This window comes from Merops nubicus, unplaced genomic scaffold (genome assembly GCF_000691845.1).
Source record: "Merops nubicus isolate BGI_N331 unplaced genomic scaffold, ASM69184v1 scaffold11763, whole genome shotgun sequence".
NCBI classification, from domain to species: domain Eukaryota; kingdom Metazoa; phylum Chordata; class Aves; order Coraciiformes; family Meropidae; genus Merops; species Merops nubicus.
Window position 1 is genome coordinate 27339 of NW_008600999.1, and position 23379 is coordinate 50717.

General features: G+C 36.5%; 1 protein-coding gene across 1 annotated transcript in view; it reads left to right on the top strand.

Annotated features, from left to right (window-relative positions):
• The window catches only part of LOC103770598 (myelin transcription factor 1-like protein), a gene marked incomplete at both ends in the record, with an annotated part of 32544 nt that extends 18277 nt beyond the window's left edge, over window positions 1-14267 (top strand). The window contains 6 exons of the mRNA XM_008937865.1: window positions 1938-2185; window positions 4528-4764; window positions 6510-6631; window positions 6995-7057; window positions 7556-7624; window positions 14165-14267. Of these exons, the coding sequence (XP_008936113.1) occupies window positions 1938-2185; window positions 4528-4764; window positions 6510-6631; window positions 6995-7057; window positions 7556-7624; window positions 14165-14267 (842 nt within the window). The remainder of the gene's footprint in view (window positions 1-1937; window positions 2186-4527; window positions 4765-6509; window positions 6632-6994; window positions 7058-7555; window positions 7625-14164) is intronic.
• Window positions 14268-23379: the final 9112 nt, after the last annotated feature.

Below are 23379 nucleotides of genomic sequence, written 5' to 3' on the forward strand. Positions count from 1 at the left end.
TTATATGTCTAAATGTGATCTGCTATAAGAAGACTAACATTTTTTGCAAGTGACAGAAGTCTTACTTGTTCAGATGAATTTAGAGAGATATTTCTAATTTGTGACCTTTGGTGGTACAGGGTGCTTGCTGTGTCAACACAGTAGAAACTGAATTATTCAATTATTTCCTTCCTTAATTATAGGCAAATTCTTGTGTGTCTTGGATACCATTACAAAGTAACAATAGATAAATGCCGAATTTTTAATGACCACCACTGACTACTATGTTAATAATGAAACTCTTAAGAAATAGTTCACGGATTTATTATTAGTAAATTGCCTGCTGGAGTAGTGCTACTCTGCATTCAAAACAAAGAAAAGTGATGAATGTTTAGCATTCACTTCACTTAAAAAAAAAAAAGTCACACCCTGTGTGTTATGTGGCTTTCCTGAGAAAACTCCATCTGTTATGAATTAAGCGAAACACTATTTCCTTTACAGTAAAAATAACATTATGATTTTTTCTCCATTTTTTAGAGAAAGGAGGGTGACATAAGGTCTAGCAGAAATATTTTGCTTTCAGTATCTTCTTTTGAACCCTGCCTGCCTACCAAAGCAGCCTGTGGTTCACAAATGGGCTATGCTCATGGGAGCAGATTGTTATATGTATGTCTGCTCAGACAAATACACCTGAAGAGTCTGGCATTTAAATGGAGCCCATCATGGAAAAGCTCTAGCTAGGGCCTGACCTTTTTTTGTATAGCTCTCTAATCAGCATGCTAGTTGGTTATTGTTATACTGTTCTGTAAGGGCAGATCTCTGCAGTATACGTTTCCATCTTAAGGGGAAGTAGTTGCTGTAATATGCACGTACGTGTCCTCTGACCTTGACTTTTATTATTTTATGAAAATACATAAACTTTTAGATTTGGAAGACGAGTTCACACTTTCTTGCATTTTACACAAAAGCTTTTAAAAACAATTCTCCTGGGAAGCGGGTTGGAGAAATGAGTGGGCTAATAGGGCTGGTTGCCATTATTACTGTAATACTGTTGGCTGCAAAGAGCATTTCTCAAAAGCAGCAACAGTGCTGCACTGTGTTTAGATAGGCTGGACATGGGCTTTGTCAGTGCCTCAGCTCTTCTGCTTGCAGGTTCTGTTGGTCAGAGTACGGCTGAGTGCTGCTCTCCTCAGCAGGAGCAGGAAGGGGTGTCTTTGGTCCATACTGTTTTTATGCAGAGTTGTAGGTGCTTGGGTTGCTTGAAGGTGGGGACATTACACCTATATCTGTTTCCATTTATACAGCCACAGCTTCTGCCTTTCTGCAAGCCATGGTAAAACTCACATGTGGACACTACCTTTCTCCTTCCAACTTCTTCCTCTCCTTTCTGATGGCCAGTGTCATATTTGCATGTGGTGCAGGAAGAAGAAACCTTTTAGGAAGCATGGGTTGTCTGAGGTCATATGAGTAGCACTATTGCCCAGAAACCAAGCCCATCAGCCTTACAGTGGGTTTGGTCTCCAGCAGCTCTGGGGAGTCTAGGCCTTCAAATAACAGTTTGCTCTGTAAATAGGAAAAGATCCCATAGTGTTATGTTGCCCCTCATTAATAAACATGAATGAGCTAAGCAGATCCTACCTTCTGTCTAACTATATATGTGGGGTAAAAGCAGTGTTCCTGTGTTTTTATTGTTTTCTAAATCCAGCTTGTTTGTCAGAACAATTCATAATCACATCATGCAGATTTTTACAGGTTATTTCATACAAACTCACATGTGTAACATATAAAAGTCACAGACAGAAATCAAGAAATACAGCTATCATTCTTATTGTGGGCTTTTTTTTTGGCATTGGTTACTGTTGCTCATTATAAATTTCACCTCCAGCAGTTTGTTTTTCTCTTCACTTATGCAGAATGTTCGTTCCTTTGAGTCATCGTTGTCATATTTCTTCCCACAGCTAAACGCTACTGTAAGAATTCGAGTCCAACCAGCAGCACAACAAGCAGTTATGCCCCTAGCAGCAGCAGCAATATGAGTTGTGGTGGAGGCAGCAGTGCCAGCAGTACCTGCAGCAAGAGCAGCTTTGACTATACTCATGACATGGAGGCAGCGCACATGGCTGCTACTGCTATTCTGAATCTCTCCACTCGCTGCAGGGAGATGCCTCAGAACCTCTCCACTAAGCCTCAGGATCTCTGTGCGAGGGTAAAAATTAGTGATTCTGTTTGTTGATGAAGATTTCTCTTTACTGCACTTGCTCTTTGGCCCTGACAGATAGAAGAATAGCTTTAGTACATCTTGCCTTTTTTTCTTTTGCTTTTTTTTATATTTTCTTTCCCTCAAAATTAACATAATCTGGTGGCTCTGCTAAAGCAGGGAGAAAAAAGAAAAGATGCAAATTGCTCACAAGTATCTGGGGAAATTCTGATCGGTATATAAACTGATGATGCTGATAGCATGTACTCCTTTATTTAATTTATCTCTTACTAGTAAGATCTATAATTATAAGATATGTTTGGATTGTTCAAGTGGTATTAATTGCACTACTTTTTTTTTTTTTTTTTTGCTAAACACAGTCTGATTCATACATTCTGTGAAAGGATTAAGATGTAAAGATTTCTTTTCATTTAAAAGCCACAAATGTGACCTAAGTTTGTAAGATCTAGTACACAGAAATCTATGCTATTTGTATGGTATCATTTTTTGCCTGTCTGTGATATCACAGTTCTTCAGCCACTGCATGAATTTTAAATTAACAAATCCTTTAGCACAGGTGACTTTAAATGTGCTTAACAGCAGTGCATGGTCCCTAATGTTCTGTATGTTCACAGCGCCTCAGTATGTTATGAAATGACTATACAGGTACAAAAAAAATGCTTTAGTTGTTAAGCTTTCTATATGAAGAAGAGCAGAGCACTATTAACATTCCTTGAAGCTTTACCATAAGATTTTTTTTTTCACCATAAACTTTAACTTTTGTCTCTGATAGCTGTTAAGAAATGATTATTTAACATGCACCAGCAAACAGTGTGGTGCTACCTATAGGAGACCACTAGATGGCTAAGTAGGCAGATGCAGTGCAGAGGAAACATTTTTATTGTGCTTATAGAGGAGCTTTTGAGCTGGCAGACATGTTCTGTTCTTCTACATATAGACAAAGGTTTTCTTCCCCTCATCGGGTGAAGCCCTTTGTTCACTCGTAACAAAGTAAACCTGTAGCAGGAGGCATGATTAATAATCACGATTTAAGCCAGAATGGCTGATGACTTTGTTTTCAAATGCTGCTTTTTATATTAATTTATTTAATACTGTTCAAGAGGGAAATCTCTTTCTGGTGTGTAAATAAATGCAGTTGTTCTCTATATCAACAGAATGGAAAAAGTTGGATTAAAATGCTAAAAATCTTCTGTGTTAAAAGCAGAAGGGGCCTTTTTCCTAATGTGTCACTTTAAATTGAAACAGAAGGAAAGAATCTGAGAAGACAAGCAAGTATTTTCTAAATTAAATTAGCAGGATAGCAGCAATTAGATATATGCTTTGACACAAGGCAGCAATACAGAAAGAGATTTGCATTCACAGGGTTTTCCTGCAGCTCTGTTGTTACTCAAGAGGAGGGAAAGTCGACAGACATACAAGGAGTCAGTTGCATTCACAGTAGTTTTGCAACTAAATTTCTCCTGGAGAGTTTCATTTTTGAAAAGATGAGGGATTCTCTGTGGGCATTTGTATTTTATCTGTCCTAAGTTTTTTTAAAATTTGTCTTCATTTTAAGATATCTTATGTCTCCTTATCTAATATAACAGACAATCCTTGTTTGCTTCCAGAACAGGAAAAGTCAGAGAACATACTCTCCTCCTTTTTCACAGTACCTCAGTCACAGCAGAAAGTGGCATAGCTAGTGTTGCAACTATTCTGCTACCTATATTTATTGATTGAAAAGATAGATATATGAAATGTTAACTCATTTGCATCTGCAGGGAAGGAACTGTGAAATTTGAATGTATTTCATCACTGGGAAATGGTGTCCAAAAGGACTTGTTTAATATTCTGACTTTATCTATTCAAGTATTGACTGTTGAAGTTAATAAACAAAGAAACAAAGATTATTTGATGCTAGCTGGTTTGTGTTACTTTAATCAGTCAGAGAGAGGTGTCAGACTAGAAAGAAGAATTAGGCAGATGTTAACTCATAGATACTCACCTGTCACAGAGTAAGTCAAGAACAAAAGGACAATGACAAGAAAATGCCTGTAGAGATTTCTCCTTTTTATTCCAAATTTTGCACCTGTGTGCCGGGTGGCAGTAGGGGTAATGAAGACTCTCCCTTCTTCCCCCAAACATCAGATTAGCCATTCAGGAAGAAATGTACTTTAACAGCATTAATGTTGTGTAACAGCATCATGCTATGTGTGGGAGGGGGCTCAATGCTTACAATCTATACAGGAATGGAAAAGCATTTTATCATTCTGCTAGGCAATCAGATTCAAGAAGAGGTAACAGTTTGCTGGTGTGAAGCTGAATTAACAATATTTTTCTTATTTTGACAGAATCCTGATATGGAAGTCGATGAAAATGGGACGTTGGATCTGAGCATGAACAAGCAGAGGCAGCGAGACGGTTGCTGTACCATTTTGACCCCACTGGAGCCAATGTCCCCACAACGGCAAGCCGTGATGAATAACCGGTGTTACCAGCTGAACGAGGGTGACTGCTGGGACTTGCCGGTGGACTACACTAAAATGAAGCCCAGTAGGATAGATGAAGATGATTCCAAAGAGATTAATGTATGTCTTTTTTGTCTACTAGTTCTTGTTGCAACCTCATTTTGTTATCTCATTAAATTTCTGAAATTTGGAGGGAAAAACAAAGCAAAATTAATATGTGATAAAAAATACTGGTTTTCTACAAAAAGGACTTTCTGCTGGTTAATCTTTAGAACTATATCGTGCTGGCACACATCTGATCTGTGACTAAGTTCCATAAGACAACATTTGAACCATGAATGTGAATCATGTTTTCTAACAGTATCATCTTGTTAACAAATATTTTCTGCAGTAGAGATGTTTTGCTATATCCAGATTGTGTTACTCTGTGTAAGTAAGTTGACATAACTGTGAAATACTGGGATAATCAGCTCTCAGGACAAGATAGCCTCCTGCATTTGAAAACCATAAATGATGTGCTGAGTATTTGAAAGCATGTATTACTTAGAAATCAATTTAAACAAAAGCAGCAGAGTATAATTTAAGCTTTCAACTGTTTCAGCTAATCTTCTTCTAGAATACTTATACACTCCTGATAGCTCTGTGTGTGAAAGGGCCTGTATTAATGAAATACTTTCTTTCAAGAATACAATGAAGGGATATTGGAAATCACTGTTATTTTTCAATTCGTAATACCAAGACAACAACAAAACCTTTTAAACAGAAGAGGCAAATATAGAAAATACATTACTGAATTTCTTTTACTTTTCAAAACTTAGAACAGCCAGGACACTAAAGAGGTCTGATGACAAGGTTCAGTGCCAGCACTTTTATTCATCAGGTTTTAACCCTTATCCACTGTGCAGTTTACAATCCTGCACTCAGAGCACTTTAGCTGTTTGGAGACTTCTAGAGATTGTTCTGTTTTTTCCTTGGTTTGTAACAGAAAATTAGGCTTATCATTTGTATGTAGCACATCTCTTGCTGATTTTACTTAGAACGTGAAACGATTGTCAGTAACTTTGAAACAACGAAGTAGCATTTTCACTAGATACACTAAATGCATTCTGGATTTGGTATTAATTCCAGTTTTGCTATTAGTTTCACTGAAGCTAGGAGGGAATCTGTGGCTATCTAGGCAATGCAAAGTAAACCAGACAGTACAGCATGCTTTTTTTTTCAGAGCAAGCAGGACTCCCCATTTCTACTGTGGTGTTTATGGCACCATCTGCAGGAACTGCTGAATCAATGCATTCAGCCACTAAATTCCTGAAATAGATTATTTTGGATTTCTGAATGCATCAGTAAAGTTAATTACCAATTATGTAATTCTGTTTTGCCAGGCAGATCCATTGAGGTTTGCCCCAGATTGAGATTCTATGTGTAGATGTTGATTGCTTCTGTTTCACATTTGAGACATTCTAAACAGTTTAAAATGTTATTTAAGATAACTTTTTATGCAGAAGATACTGTATTTAGTAATCTTTTTTTTCCCATTTCCTCTGTTTTGGAGTGCCTTTATAAAAAAAATAAAAATACTAATTCTTTTAAAGCAAAGTTATATGACAGATATAGAAAAAGCTGTGTTTTGCCCCTTTTTTTCTAGTTAAATAAACTATATATTCTACATACTGTGAAGCCTTCATTAAAATAGCCAAATATTATTTAAAGATCTAATAGGTGAAATAATATAAAACAATTTCATTAATTTTCTCTGGAAGAATAGGATAAAATGGGAGAGAACCTCTTATGACTCTGTTTTGTATTACTTTGTGTGAGTTGCAACCTCACCTAGCTGAAACTGATGTCTGTGTATTTACCTGTAGCCAGAAGATTTGGATCCTTTCCAGGAGGCGCTTGAAGAAAGAAGGTATCCTGGTGAAGTTACAATCCCAAGTCCTAAACCCAAATACCCTCAATGCAAAGAGAGCAAAAAGGATTTAATAACGTAAGCATAATGTGAGGTGAAATTATTTTTCTCCTTTTAACCTTCTCTCTCTTTGTCTTTTTTTTAAACAAACGAGTACATATACGCCTTGCAGTATGAGCATGCAACATTTGCAGCATATAAATGTTTCAAACTGCCAGTTAAGTAAAGTGATAAGCTAACGTGTATTTGCTTGTTCTTAATGATGCTATATTGTATTGAGACGCCATTTTCATTTAAACCTGTTCATTTTGCAGCTTTTCGATTAGGATGCTTAAAACCCCTTGCAGTCATTGCAGCTAAACTGGAAACAATGAAACTTTTAAAAGTTTTTTTTTAAACATACTTACTATTTTGGCTGTTTTTGTTTTTGTTTGGTGGCAGATGTCCAACACCAGGGTGTGATGGGAGTGGTCATGTGACTGGTAATTACGCCTCACATAGAAGGTGTGACTTCATTTTTTTCATGGTGGATTCTGTCTTTTCAATTTATTGTTTTCAGCTTACCTCAACAATGCTGTCAAAGTAAAACGTTGAACTATGTGTTAACCCTTTGAGTAATATATGTTGATCTTAAAAGCATGCTAATTTGTGTGTTGTATAAACGTCTTTTATTTTTAAATAGATTACTGAAATTTCCAAAGTATTCTTAAACATTTAACTAGTTAACCCAGGAATCTCAAATATTTTTTTTTACATTTTATTAGTTCATAGAGAAACAAACAAACAAACAAGAACATTAACAGTATGTAATTTTGAAAGTAATGTTGATACCTAAATATATTCAGAGGGTTAACTATATTACAAAATTGAATATTACAGCACTTGCCCCATCGCTTTTCTGCATTACAAACTTTTACTTTATAATTTTTATGTTGTGTTTGTTTGGGAGTGTTCAGTTAATTAGAAGATTAACTTACTTGTATGTCCTGCCATGTCTTGCAGTTTATCTGGCTGTCCCTTGGCTGACAAAAGCATTCGAAGTATGCTGGCCACAAGCTCACAAGAACTCAAGTAAGATATAAAGAACGAATATTTTCTTTATAAATATCTATTTGAATGCAAATTGTGTCTAGTTGTATCAGAAATTAGAAACACTGTCTGGAGAGTTGCTGCAGAAGGGGCTGATACTGCTTGGAACATGCGTTGAAGTCACTAGAAATTCCATACAGGCTGGCTCTATACAAGTCTGTTGACTTAGCATTTCCTTTTGTGTATTCATTAGGTGATAGGGATGCACAAAAGTCACAACTTCTGGAATTTCATCTAAATGTTTGAATTCCTATTAATTTTTTTTCTGAAAGTTGGAGTTTGCTAGTTAGAACAGAAAATACTGATGATATTAGATTGATTGAATACTTCTGATTAGATAACTAGTAAAATGCTGTAGTTTCTCTGACACAGAACAGAGGGAAAAGAAAACTTTGTTTTTCCCTAATGTTTGCATTGTTTTCCCCAGGTTTGTATCACTGTTACCAGCTTAATGCATTTTCTCATTTGACTGTTTTTTAGTATTTTCCTAGTTATTCCCCTACTTAAAACTCATTCTTTCAGTTCCCTGGAGTAACTACTTTGAGCAATGAAAGTTAGAGAATCATGAGACTTAGCTTTGATCTGTCTCCCTGCACCATACACTCAGCTGCAACTCTGTATGTGGAAGAACTATAGCATTTCTTCGTGCTATGAGATACTGGTACTCCTGAGTTGGTACTATGGTTAACATGGAAAGATGTTGACAAGTAATGAAGAAAAATTGGGTAGGGAAAGTATGAATAGACAGCTTATGCTGCCATGCTAAGCAGTATTTTGTCTTTACCATACATGAGTGCCTTAAAAAGCATTTACAAAGTTCAGTAGATGTCCTGATGAAAAAAAGCAAACCTTGATGTAAAGCATGGGAAAGATAAGAAAGCAAGCATGAGAAAGCTGCTGAAGTAAGATTGCTCTCAGTTTTAGCCACCCTAGTCACTACATGAAAACAATAGGTACAAAATTTATAATGTTTTTCCCACTCAGTCAAAAATAACATTTTTAAACTCTCAGTTTAGAACATAATGGTATATGCTGCTAGAAGAGTATGTGATATGCAAGGGGAAGGAATGTAAACTATATCAGGGAAAACATGTAAGTGTAAGTAGAGTAAGACATGGGCACATAACCCCAGACAAACTCAGGTTTGAACCTAGATTCTGGGTTGGGATGGGTCAGGTGAATTACAAGGAAATGTAGTTGCACAAACAAAACACAGACAAAGCTTTTGGGGCAGCAAGAATAACACTTCAAGCACATACTTTGCTGCTTTGACCCTTTATAAAGTTTCCATTTGTGTTAGGAAGGTATTCCTGAACTACCCCATCTCCTCTGCCTTTCTCAAGCATCTGCACTCAGGCCTACTTAATAGAGAACAGGAAGAAATAAAAAGTTAAAATCACCTAAACTTGAGAGCCCAGTCCTGTCTCATGCCATTCTCTACCTATTTCAGGTTTTGCCTAAACAAAGAGAACAAAATTAAGTCTTGTTTAAAGTCATATTTTTGTGTTTAACATCTATTTACTTAGCATTTAGTACAAATTATTATTTCATGGTTATACCTACTGAACACATAAAAACTCTCATAAGTAAATTCAAAAGTTAGGAAATGTCAGAATTTTAAGCAGACTGACTTAATTCAGTTCTTTTTTGCATTTTCATTGCAAGACAATCCCTCAATTCCTGATAATATATTTTTCCATAGGATAAAAAAAATAATTTGTTGCATAGGGCAGTCAGCAATCATTGCACAAGTAACTAATGAATTTGTTGTTTTCCTCATTATCCCATGTGTTGCCCTGTCTGTTACTCACTGCACTTATCTCAAACTGTTCTTTCAAGATATAACTACTAATTCACTCACACGTTTATCACTTACATATGCATCTGAGTGTTTCCTAATTAATTTATCTTTATATAAAAGAATAAATTTATTCTCATCTCCAGTGATACTCTGAAGTCAGGATTGGTTTTATCCCCATTTTAAAGCCAGAAAAATTTAAGCATGTAATTTTGGTTGCTCAGTTTGAGACTTCTAGGATTCAAGTTAGAGTTCTTCACACTATAGAGAACTATGTATGTTCAAAGACAAGTGCACACTGAATTTTCTTGGAGCTGTGGGAATTCAGCAGTTCTACATGATGAGTGACTCACATTTTGTGAAAATAGATGATCTCTACAGAAAAAGCAGGATGGAGTCCAGTGTTCCAGAAAAGCCATGGGACTGTCCTTTCTCCTCCCACAAAATTCTGATCAGTGCCAGCTTCTCCTTGGTCCATTCACTTTGTCCTCTTTTCCGTCATCATTTTTTTCTGTGTTGCTCCCTGTCTCAAGCTCCTGGTCTAATCAGCCCATCTCCTGCTTCCATCATATTTATATTTTTATTGTCCTGTATCTCTATGTCCTCCTGAAGTTGGTACAAAGGGAAAAATAAAGCATCTTCACATTTCTCACATATGTTCAAAAGCAGGGAAGTAGGAGTCCTATGGATGGCAGCACCCTTTATACAGCTCTCATTTATGCTTTTTTTCTCTGCCTAGGATGGAAGAAGATGTGGTCATGTAAATGATAATGTCTATGTACAAAACAGCTAAAACAAAGCTACATAAGTGATTTTGGTTTTGGAATTTTTAAACTGTGGAGTACTTCATTTACATCTGTTATAACTCTGGGTGTGAAGTCTAGGGGTATAATTTCCTTGCTTTTAAAAAGAGCTAGCTGACAAGAAGCAGAAATTCCATCATATGGGATCATACTGGCTCTCTGTCAGGTCACCAACCACCACGGGAAGTTTTGATATCCGTTATATAGGTCACCTGAACTACTGTGATAGCAACCAGCAGTAGAAGATAGGATGTTTTGCATGGACTGGCACCAGGAGGAGATGGGGAACACTGCTGGTGTGTTTCATAATATTTGCTGACAGCAGAATAGTAGTGAGTGCCAGTAACCTTGGCTCTTGCCCCAGGCTCTAGAGAGAAATGTATACATATTTTTTACCTATAACCCAAGCTGAGATCCCTTCTGTCCTGTCCCTACCAATTTCTATTGTTCTCATCTCTTCTTCATCTTTTATTCCTTGTTCTGATTTTCAATGTAGTTGTTTCCAGTCATCCATAAAGATTCCAAACTCTGTAAAATTTCTGGCAAATATATTTTTAATGCAATTGATGGTGTGGCAGAAGTACTGATAGTGCAACATAGGGATCCTATTTCTGGACTGCATAGTTTGGAAAAGAATTATACTTCTATGGTTTTGCCATGCATAGATTACATAGGAAATATTACATATGTGCTGTTAAAGCCTTTATATCACATTTCACCAATCTGTGATCTCCTTGTGTATTGTACAACACCCACAAGTTAAGTACAATGCAACTTCCTAACTTCCTAACTGCTATAAAATAGCAGACACTTCAAATAATATTAATGAACAACATCATTCAGAAAATACTCATGATCAAAATAATATAAGAGTTTGAAAAGCCTAGAGAGAAGTTTATTTTGTTTAACAGTTTTGTTCACTGTATTGCCTGTTGGTAGTTGTGGCTCCATGGATCCCATGACCTGCATTTCCTTACCCCCAGAAAAATAATGTTACATCTTTCAAATTAATTGTTTCAAGGGCAGCATATTATACTTTACCTCCAATGCTTCTCTTCTGTAAGGCTTCTTGGTCAGGTTTACCATGCAGATTGTATGATTTTCCACTTTTACCCAAAGCCCAAGTGGAAACATAAGAGTCTTTGTGCATAGTTTATCAGCAGACCAAAGTAGTTACACAGCCTGGTCAGTGATCTCCAAATAACAGAAGAATTTCTTCAGCTTTATTTCTCAGTTTACTGCTGCTGAAAAAAAAAAAAAGAAAAAAAAAAAAAAAAGAGGTCAAGAGCTTTAAGGGTCTCTGAAGAAATTAATATCTGGCAAGAATCCAAGCTTTTCCAGCAGAAAGATTTTGGTTGTAGCACTTGTAAAATGCAACTAATTTTTAAAGGACCTAGGGACACTGTATTGATGACTAAACTTAACTATGATGGGAAAGCAATTAACAGCCCACCCAGTGACAGCTACCAATATTAAAATATTCATAAGCTAAATCCAGTTTAATCCTACCCAGGGGCTTTTCCTTATCAGTTTTCTTTATTTATGTCTTATCATAAAAGGGTTTTTTAACAGTTACAGTTACTTTAATACTGTAATCGCATTGTAGAATTTTAAATGCTTTTAAAAACCCAACATTTTTAAGCATTTTAAAATTTATTAAAAATTAACTTTTAAAAATCCCAAACCAAAATTAATCTTTGTTTTTAAAAGGATATATCTTCATCATCACTAAATCAATCCCAGCCAAAATGCAGCGTACTAACTGAGGATGATTCTACTCAATGTGCTGCCAATATGGGAAGCAGAGAACCTGGATACCAGGGATTCATGGAAATTACAAACTTAGTTCTACTTAGTGCTACTTAGATTTAAAAATAATAATAGTTTTTCAATGAGCACAGTTAACTAAACATAAGCTTGGTCTACCATGGAGCTGAGTATCAGATTCTCGAGATTTATCCTTTGTTCTTTCGGGTCTGTTTTCTGCCAGAAAATCCCATTAGTGCTTATAGTAAAGAATCTGAACCTCAGAAAGAGTTGCAGTTCATCCAGGTGCCTACAAGTTTGGATACTAATCTAACACTGTTGTAATATGCCCAATACTTCAGTCTCAAAGCACCTGTGTCTCTGTGTAGATTTTGCATGTCATTGTTTTCTGTGGTGGACCTCTTTTGGTATTCTGCTACGGCACTTACAAGGAGGAGTACAGTCTCATTTCCCTCTCTGCAATGAAGCCTGAGAGCTTTTCTTTTCCACATCTCTTCTTAACTCAGATGGAGGAGTTCGGTCTTTTTTTTACACATTCTCCAAAATGAAGTAAGAATTGAATTTTCTGTTCCGCCGCCTTCTTTCCATGTCACTCTGCCCTAATTTCCATAGTCCTGGTGGTTGTCTTTTACTCTTTCTCTTATCTTCCTTTTATCCTTGTCTCCCTATTCCCAGATATATCATTCTAGCAGTGCCTTCCATTCAGTTCAGATGGGTTCAGAAAAATGAGCTTCTCTGAAGCTCTCCCTGTTAACCACAACTCTTCTAGGAAGAACAACTCCATGCAGGATTTTTTTTTTTTTAGATAAAAAGGATACCCTCAGCTCATACATCTAAGGAAACTTTTCCATGTTAGTATTGTATGTATATATTAATGTTTTGTTAGTGTAATTTTACTGCAATTTGCTCGGTAACAAGTAGCAACTGGGAAGAAGGGATATCCTCCTAGAGAAGGAAAAGCTTGTGTTGTATTTATTCTGATCATAAAATAAAATATTACTGGAAATGAGTAATATTTTCTTCCTCAGTCATCTGGCAAGAAATAGTCCTTCTCCAGGTACAAACTTATAATATAGAAACTAAAATTAATATGATTTGTTAGAAAAACACCACAGAAACATTCTCCTTTTTTACACAGGTTATCAGATTCGTCTTGAACATTGATTGGCACCTATATTCTTTAACCTTGATAGCTTTCCCAATATACAGTTATTTCTGCAGAGATCTGTTTAGCTGCTGAAGTAATTTCTCCACCTACATCCTATTTGCCACTTGAGGTGTTTCTGATGTTCAGTGACTGGGTGTACATTTGTTGCTTCATCTGCACAGGAGTATTATCAATTTTCCTTGCCTTGCCTTCCCTTCCCTTCCCTTGCCTTGCCTTGCTATGCCTTCTCTTGATTTCTCTTGCCTTCTCTTGCCTTGACTTGCCTTTTCTTGTCTTCCCTTCCATTTTCCTGCTGAGACTACTTCTGTCTTCCTGTAAGAATTTGTAAGATTATGACCCATTATATAGTTTTCACTCACTTTTCTCTTAGAAAATTACTCTTTGTAGCAAGAGGAATAACCATTTCCATTCTTATTATCACTTTCTTGTCCCTATTGTTTATATCCTCCTCTTTCTTTTTTTTTTTTTTTCCTTACATGGAAAACTTAATAAAAGTTGTCATTACAGTTTTTCTTGAATTTTGAGGTTATTGAGTCTAGAAAGTAATCTTGTGCTATAATGAAATATTCCTATGATGCTTAATATGTATCTTTTGACTCTGCAGATATTTTTTAAGTTCTTTGATGTTTTAGCTAGCTTTTATATAGAAAATGTGATTGCAAGAATCAGACATAATGTATTTGGCGTAATGTTAAAAAATACTAGAGTGAGTCATTCGTAAATTATAGTGTTTTATTAACTTATCTGCAATGTTATGGTTAAACAAACTGCGGTTTTAATGTGTTATTAAATTGCAAGTTAGCGTGAAAGTGTAATTTAAATTGTTAAAAACAAAGTCAAGGAACATAGATCCCAAATATTAGTTCACCTGTAAGGTATAATCTTTCCCTTTTTGTTCAACTAGATCCTTGGGCCAAGTGATATTAGGAATCTCATGTGGTTTCAGTGGGTTTTTTTTGCATTTTTGTTTCCTGTATTTATTGCAGATTTCCACTTGGATACCTTATCTTTGATGGCAGCATGCATGCCTGGCCAGAACAGAACACCTTGGGCTCTGTTCCTGCACTTCTCAATACTCAAATGGGCACTGTAGGTTATACCTAGCATTTCCAACCTCATGTTGTGTGGTGTTATGATAATGTCCTTTGTATAGAAACCCATCATCTGCAGCAACCTCATCTCTGTAGTCGCAATAAGTTTTACATATGGAAGTGGCTGGGCTTTTTTGCTGTTAGAATAACCCATTCAGACTCTGGTAAGGTAGAGCCATTCCATTTTTCTCACTTAAGTTTGTCAAATTTTGTCTCCAAAATGGAAAATACCTGACTTCTGTTTACATAAGACCCTCCATTATTGTTTTCATTACTGAGAGGTAGTCTTAAAAGCATGTACTCTCTAAAAAGATCCTTAAAAACCATCTGCATACCAGTACCTCTGATGCTGTGAAATGTTCCATGCAGGCACAAAATTGTTTGCATGAAGCACCTTGCAGAATCAGGGCCTTAGTAAGTTTTCAATATCATTAAATACTCTGAAATTAGAGGCTTCATCTGCATAGTGGTATCTACATGACCAAAATAGTTTATGGCCTCTTTCTTTATGTACTTAATTATTTAAAATGAAAGATATTGATAGCTGTACTTTTTTTATTCTTTGGATTTTAACCAGTATTTAAAACCTTTTAACATTTAACTATCATCCAGAATAGTCTCAATTCAGATGAATGTTCACTGAAATAGATTAATTTTTTCAAAACAACCCATATGACTTGCAAGTCTAAACTTTGTTTTCAGAAGGAATGTAAGTGCTGGGCATCCACATCCCTGCAACTTCTACTTGCCTAAATTTGAAAAATGGAATTCAGTGTCTGCAATAAAAACTTAGGCAGTTTTAAATATACAACCCTTAGTTCCTAAGCTCTTCACTAATCACCAAATATTTCAATATGAATGTTTATTTGACAGTTAATTTTAGTTTTCAAAAACTATTCTTGTCAGTCATTCCAGTGCATTCTGTGCAATCCCTAAGCAGCTATTCTGAGTAAAACACTTAATTGTGATTAATTATCAGTGAATTTGCTTAGTTCCGTTAACATGCCCAATGAATCTCTCTAAGGCCTTCTTGTCTCAGAGTCTTTCCATTTGTACAGTTGCCTCCGCCTTTCTTGGGTTTGGTCATACTTCTTTGTCACTGAATGTGTCCTACATAATTAATCTCATTCAGCCTGGCATTTGATTGTATTCAATTCAAGGGTCTTTTCTTTGGCACAATTTGGTTATTGTGCAAACTCCCATCGTGATGTTGATCATTTTTGCTTCAAATCAACAGATCATAACCAATTGCTCATCCCATCCAGATCTGCAAAGATCTGCAACATGATGCTGTGGTATATCCCAAGTGCTGAGGCGATCCCCATGGGAAGTTGCATAAACTACGCAGTTGCTAAAAGGGGAACTAAAATTGCTGTGTTTTGTACTTTCTCTGTTTGGTCAGACTTGCCAAAACCCTTTAATATATAACCCAAAATAAAAGTAATAATATCAGTTGAAGTCCTAAATATGATTGTCTGGATCCTCAGTTGGTGTAAATTAGCATAGCTTCATTGCCTTCAGTGGAGTTACGCTAAGATACAACAGTGATGATCCGGGCAGATGCCCTCAGCTGCTGTCTTGGGTTAGCATTCATGTTTGATTGCCTTATTTAAATCTTTTGAAGTTATAAAATTCCTCACATTGTTTGGTTTCCTAGAATGACCAATTGCTAACTTGATTACTTGGTGTCTTTTTCTGTACAGTAACATCTGATTTTGCCATGCAGTTTAGTTCACCCCTTTATTTTTATCTCAGTGCTATTGGGACTTTATGTGGCACACATTTTTTGCAGTACTTTAGTATCTATATAAATGTTTTATATCTCTAAAATACCCCATATCCCTCATAAACACCTCATCATAATATTCTTTTACAATACTTTTTGTATTCCAAATAAGTGAAATTTACGTTTGCTCATCTGCATGCAAAAACTGCTCTTCTGCCCTAACACACACAGAATTACCACTGCTTCAAAGTCTGCTGATTTCTCTCCTTTCACAGATAACAACACTGTGCTCTTTCAGCATGAGCTTATTTGGTGTACACTGTGTGAAACAACCTTAGATTTTGAGGAGTATTTTAACATTGGACATTGTTAATTATTTTAATATGCTTGACTGTGCTTACACTGCACTCAGCTCCAGAAATATCTGTTTTCTGTAATAAAAAAGAAGCAGAAGACTGCAGTATAAGCACATTGCTGCTGTTATCTATTATTTTTTTGGACTGTGGTAAAATGGAAAAAAAGACAGACCCTTGAAAAACATTAAGTCTAAATAAATTATATTTAAGGTGCAATTTCCAGAATTACACTGTTTACATAGTTTCATTAAAATTATCAGGTATAAGTAGTCAATCACAGTGATATTTAAAATGCCATCTTCAGGTTTCAGAGTTAACAGTACACTGAGATGAATGGAATTTAGTTTTCAAATTTTCAGATTACTGATTAATGGGGACATCATTATGAAAGCATATGATCATCTTAAAAAAAACTATAAATATAATTTATTCAAATTACCCAGATTAGATACAGGACCACTTTTACTTCTGTAATAAGTTTGAAAGAAATCAAATCATACAGACACAGTTTATAAGAAAACCAAGCCATAGTGGTGGTGGTGAATTTTGTTTCAGCTTATGGGTTTCTTTTACCAGTAAAGAACTGTTTTTTTCCCATGCCAGTCAATCTGGCACTTTTCTTGAACACATTGCTCACACAAAAATGATTTTAAAGCACGTTCAGTAGAAAATCACAACTTATCCATTTTGCCTGTAAAATTCTAAGTGTAGGGATTTTTTTCTTCCTTCTATAAACTGATAACTAAAATGAATTAAAATGACCCTGGATTAAATACAGTTCACTGAATACTGAATTCAGAGTTTAATAGGTAGACAACATATAATTTAATTTTTGGCTATATGATCTAAATCTATAATTCAGACGTGAATCAGACATGATATCAGATAACATATATAAAACTGAAAAAAACTCTTGGCTATTTCTTACAAATATTTGTATTTTTTTATTTTAAATACCAGAGTTATTCTCTAAAAGAGAGTGAATTCACTATCTGCTGTTACAACTGCTGTGCATTTGACAAATAATTTTTAATTTAAAAGTTGTAAATGTTTGATATGCTGGACACTACAGAGATAAAGCACTGTTTTTGTTCCCCATGAATTAGACTTACAAACAAATGATGGAAAAGAAAAAAAAAAAAAACAACAGAGAAATCATAAAAAATTATATGAAAAGAACTAAACAATTTTTTTAAAAAAAATGGTAGATTATGGGTTTCTCCTCAAGGCTTCTCCAGGAACCATTGTAGGTGGTGATTTGTTTTCCTCTGATGCACTAATCAAGGAACATCTGTCAGGAAAGCGTAAGTATGTTCCATAAGTACAGGTGATGGAGGAGGGGCAAGGGCCTTGTTTTTAAACAACACCCCATATACCTGCTGTTACTTCAGTGTGAAGAATCTAAAAGAACAGAATTATTAAGATTTTTTTATTTTATTTTTAAGACAGCTAATGTTTATTCCTCAATATTCCCATTCACAGAAAAAGGCCTTCAATGGTTCTAAGTCTTTCCTGAGACCTGATCCAAAGTCTTCTTAAGTCAATGGAAAATCTCTTACCATCTGTAGCTGGCTTTAGATATGACATTATATTCTGTAACCATGAAAAGCTTTCCCTGAGCAGCACATTTTAATGGTGTGAAAGCCATATTACAAGGCCAACTTCCATGCATAGCCCCATGACCAGAGTTTGCACTCCTTACACTTGACAAAATCAGTTTCAGATTGATACTGTCATAGACAGTGTCCTATCATTACTTGTTTTAGAAGAAAAAAGTATTTCTAAGATATTAATTAGTGAAATATTGATAAGAAAGTTCCTTAACTTTTGTTGAACTTCTATTTAATATAATAAACCTCTGTAAATTAAAAGCAATACTTAATGCATATGAGGTAATTATCTACGAGTTTATATGCAAAACTTGTATCCAGAATACAATGTTTTAATCATCGTTTACCTGAGTTTAATTCCATTTTTACAAACGTTGGTGTTAACGCTGCTAGAACCCAGAGCAAATGCTACTGGTTCGCAAGTGGGTAATAAGTAAACACATTAGGACCACACATCACCAGTTTTTAAAAAAATTCTTGTAAATGTTAATGTACCACAGAACTAATGTGTTTTGTGAATGATCTCAATAGTAATTTTATTCCATCTTAAGTTTTAAAAGTCATTATTTCAAGGTAGTGCAATTGTCTTTAGGAAAAAAACTTTTTTTTTTTTTTCTTTGTCCATGTCAATGAAAATGCTTTCCATCCAAAGGTAAAGCAGGTGTAATGAATATTTATATAAAAGGTATTTTTTTTCTTATGCATTTCCCTCACCATATAAAAGGGAAATTAGCCATTTCTAAAGACTCTACCAATCAATTAAATTCTGTGCAAGAAATACTATCTACAACAAAGAATAATGGGAAATGGCAACTTACAGGAGATGCTTCTATAAGATGTAGTTTGCTGGGTAACCTGTTCCACAGTCTTTCAGTTGACCTTCCTGGAATGCTATATTTGTCTTGAAATTAGTGCTTTTTCTATGGCTGAATGGGTGCTGAGAGTGGAATTCTGCCTATCTCTGCTTCATGCCAGGAGCTTAATAAGATGCTCTTCTTCCACAACATATATAGCTGAGGATCACAGCCTCTTGAGATATTCAAAACAGAGAATTTATATTTCAGCTATGTTCTTGACCCATGTATTATTCTCCTGAATATTTGTCAGGGGGCAGTTAATTAGCAGGAATATTTGTGAGGATAGTGATTTTTTTTTTTTTTTAATATTTTGTCAGTGATTGAATATAAGATGTAAACATCCACTCTGAAAATAGAAAGCTGTTGTTCTTCGCCAGCCTCAGAAGACAAAAGTATTAATCAATGTTTAGATGAGACCTGTATCAAGAGTAACCAATTGTTACTGTTACAGAAGTCAGAGTAAGGAGCAATAAATAGATGCTCAGGGATATTTGGCTATAAGCAGACAGTTATTTTAGAAAAGAAGCATATTGCTTTAAAAAATCAGAGGGAAACCTTTTTCTTGTCAAAGTCATGCAGGGTGAATTTGTTAGCCTCTCATTCAGGGTTGCTTTTCTAATTCTGCAGTGCATGAGAGCTTTGAGCCCGAAGGTGTAAGAGAGCAGGAGCACTTTCTCTCCCTGCCTGCCTTCCCAGCCGTGAGCGAAGTGCTTCGGGGCGAGGGAGCCGCACAGCGCCGTTGTGCTGCGCAGCCACTTGTCCCTGTGGGGAACCTCCAGCCTCTCCAGCGCTCTGCGCAGCTGTGTAGGAAGCTATTCCTCCAGCCATTAGACTGCAAAGTTAAAGTGGCTCTTTCATGAAATGTTTACAGTGTAAACCAAGCTTGCGCTGCCTAATCTTAGGGGAGTTGCAGAAGGGGAAATTGTACAAAAGCGTGGGCTTTCTCCTTTGTTAACTTTTAAGGAGAAAGTGAGGAAGGCCAAAGTAAGAAAAGACACCAGAGAATATCCTGTAACAATAAAAAGCACAATTCATTTTCAAGTGCTCTACTTAATGATACCTTGGAACATTCTTATGAAGCTGGAATTATTACTTAAGTGCCGTTCAATACAGTCTCAGATTCCAGCACAAGAAGGAATAGTTTAGCTTGGAACACTTTTAATGGTCTTATCAGAGCTTCCTGCCCTCATTGAAGGGATGTCTCCTTTGTTCACATAATGTGCAAACTGCCTCATACAGTCTGACAGGTTAGAGTGAAATGGCACCAATTTCACGTTATTGAATACTGCACTAAAAGCTCAGTTGTTTCTTTTACTGCTACCCAGACAGCTGCAACAACTTTTCAGGAGGGACAGGAAACTCCAAAGCAAAGGCTCAGAGTAGAAACTGGAAGTATTATCTCAGGCACACAGTCCCTCTCACTAATCAGGACATTTGGTGTGAACCACTTTATCACCTCACTGAGAATTTCTGAGCATTCGTTAACTCTGCAGACTGGGATTCTAAGTCATAATTTTCAATCATTGAAAAGAACATACCAAAGAGATATACAATAGTTTTAATACATATAACTATACAAAGAAATTGGCTGATTGTTGAACTTGAACTATGAAGAAGGGACTGAAATCAAGTAGAATGATAACATTTAATCTTTCTGGAAATGAGACTGTATACATAGTACTCTGTACTGCCAAGAGGAGTCCAGACAGTATGCTCAGTGATACAGCTTTTAAGACATGTTACAGAGTTACAGAATTATAAACTCATGTAAGTAGGGACCTCCAAATGTTGCCTAGTCCAAATGCCTGCTCAGACCACGTCCAGTTGGAGCAGGTTGCTCAGGTTGAACCTTGTTCAGCCAGCTTTTGTGTATCTCTAAGGTTGAGTTCCCACAGCCTGTTCCAGGGTTTGACCAGCTTGATGTTTTTGTTTTTGTTTTTTTTTTTTTTTTTTTCTCATTTATAATAAACTGAGCATTCCCATGCTGAATCTTGTACCCCTTACCTCTCATTATTCAGCTGTGCAGCTCTGGGAAAACTTTGCTATGCTTTCACCACATCATCCTGTTAGGTATTCATAGATAATAAGATTTCTTACACTTTTCTTCATAAGAATGAACTGAACATGCCAGTTCTCTCAGCCTCGTATGTCAAAGTGCTCCAGGTCCATTACCATCCTCCAATGTCCTACAGAGGTGAAAATTTACAGCTTAGTTTTTGTAGTTCACAGAGTGCTGGGGAGAATACAAAAGACATTGTACCTTCCTAAGTGTTACTTCATCAGTGCTAATTTGTCTGTCCACCATGTGAAACTACCTCAAAGCGGTAAGATGGAGTACTTGTAGGGGTGGGCATAGCTGTGGTCATGCCTAACCTGTTCTCCTTGCAGACAGATTCATGACTGGATTCACACTAGGAATTTTTCCGTTCATTATTGTCTTGTTTAACACTGTAGGCCTGAAATAAATTAGGGCTCAAGTAAACAGTGAGATTATGCTTAGAAGTCAATGCAGATGGAGCACGAGTCTCAAGTCAATCAGACAAAAAATCAAAGCAAGTCTGAGACATTTTCAAAAATTAGTATAAACACTCAGAAAATCAGTAACAAGATTTTGTTTCCCTTAGCTGTACTGTTCATTAGCCTTCTTACTAGACCAGACTGCCTCTTGCAGTCTGATATAAATCACACTCAGTATTTTCACATTTCCTCACTTGGGCTTCTGACAAATGTTTTTAGGCCTAGAGGGAAAAAGCTGCTTGTTTTCATAAAATGAAAACTGAAGGATTTTACTCTTTTGCTGTTGACTCTTCACCCCCAAAATAGAAAGTAATATCTCTGCTTTATCTGTCTGGGAAAGTAAAACCTTAAGAGTTTGCTCCCTTGATTCAAATGTTAACCTGACCCTGTTACTGGATGGCCTGTGTTTTCAGATGGAAACACATACATTTGGTAGAGATACAGAAGTCCATGCAGTATAGGAGCTTCCTGGTACAATAGCACTTCTCAAGGTTGTTAATGGGCACAGTGCAGTGACTGCATATAGAGCAAAACATACCTCTCAGCCTCTAAATGCAGTCAGTCACCTGAACACATTTTACACCAAACTATTCTGTTTACCTTATCTTACCTTTCTGAATGTGCACTGAAAATCTCCTTCTTTTGCTCTAATGGCTTTTTTGAAACAAGACAGTAAGAAACAAACTGTTAATAGTGAAGAAATTTCCAGCTCATTATATTTTCTGTCATTTGGATTATATTCATGATTTCTATATTTCTTGCAGACCTTTGAGCCCTCATGCTGCCTATGACATGTTTCCTAGCCAACTCAAAGGTGTTAACAGCCCTATTCATTTATGGCTTTGCCATAATGCCAGACTGAGGGGACTCTCATTAGAGGCAGGACTCCTGCTTCTTTCTTAATTATATGGGGCTAGAAATATTTTGTAGGCTTAGTCTTTCAATATTATTACAATATTATTTATGCTATTTTGAAAGAAAAGATATAAAATGGACATTCTTCATGCTCTTATTCTTTCCATCCTTCCCACTCAGCGTTTCCATTTCCCCTTACATTTAATCCAGCTGTCTCCTTTCTTGTGATCTTTTAGAATCCTTCCCTTGATGAAGTGTTTGTGCAGGCATGAATTGAACAGTTCTGTTCAAATCAGATTGACAGAACAGCTACGGAATGGCTAGTGCTGGGTTGTGCCCATTCTCTTTCCATGACTTTAGTGGATTGTTAAGGCCACAGACATTGTGAAAGCTGTTAACTTTTTTCCTCTCCTTTTATCAGTCCTAATCTGGTAGCTTTTCTCAGCATTTCTCGGGGAGGTGTTGAGCATTTTGAGTACTCCAGGTCTGTAGATTTTGAAGTCATCCTAAACCTCCAGGAAACTATCAGGAAGTGAGAGATGCAAGGTCATACGCTATGCCAATCAGACACTTTGGTAATTACTTCACATGGGAAAAGGTATAGAATCATAGAATGTCTGGGATGGAAGGGACCTCCAAAGGTCATCTAGTCCAATCCAAAAAATACTCCAACTAAAGTGGCCCCCTAAAAGCCTCATCAAGCCTGACCTTGAATGTCTCTGGGGATAGAGCCTCTACCACTTCTCTGTGCCACCTATTCCAGTGGTCTATCACCCTCATATCGAAGAACTTTCTCTTAACATCTTACCTAAATCTCCTCTTTTCTAGCTTAAAGCCATTCCCCCTTGTCCTGTCACTACAAACCCCTGTGAATAGTCCCTCCCCTGCTTTCTTGTAGGCCCCTTTCAGGTACTGGAAGGTCACTATGAGGTACCCCCAGAGCCTCCTCTTCTCCAGGCTGAACAACCTGAACTCCCTCAGCCTGTCCTCATAGGAGAGCTGCTCCAGCCCTCTGACCGTTTTTGGGACTCTCCTCTTTGTGGACCAAAAAGATCCGTGTCCTTCTTGTGCAGGGAGCTCCAGAGGTGGACACAGGACTCCAGGTGAGGTCTCACCAGGACAGAGTACAGTGGCAGGATCACCTCTCTCCATTTGCTGGCCACAATTCTTTTGATGCAGCCCAGGATTT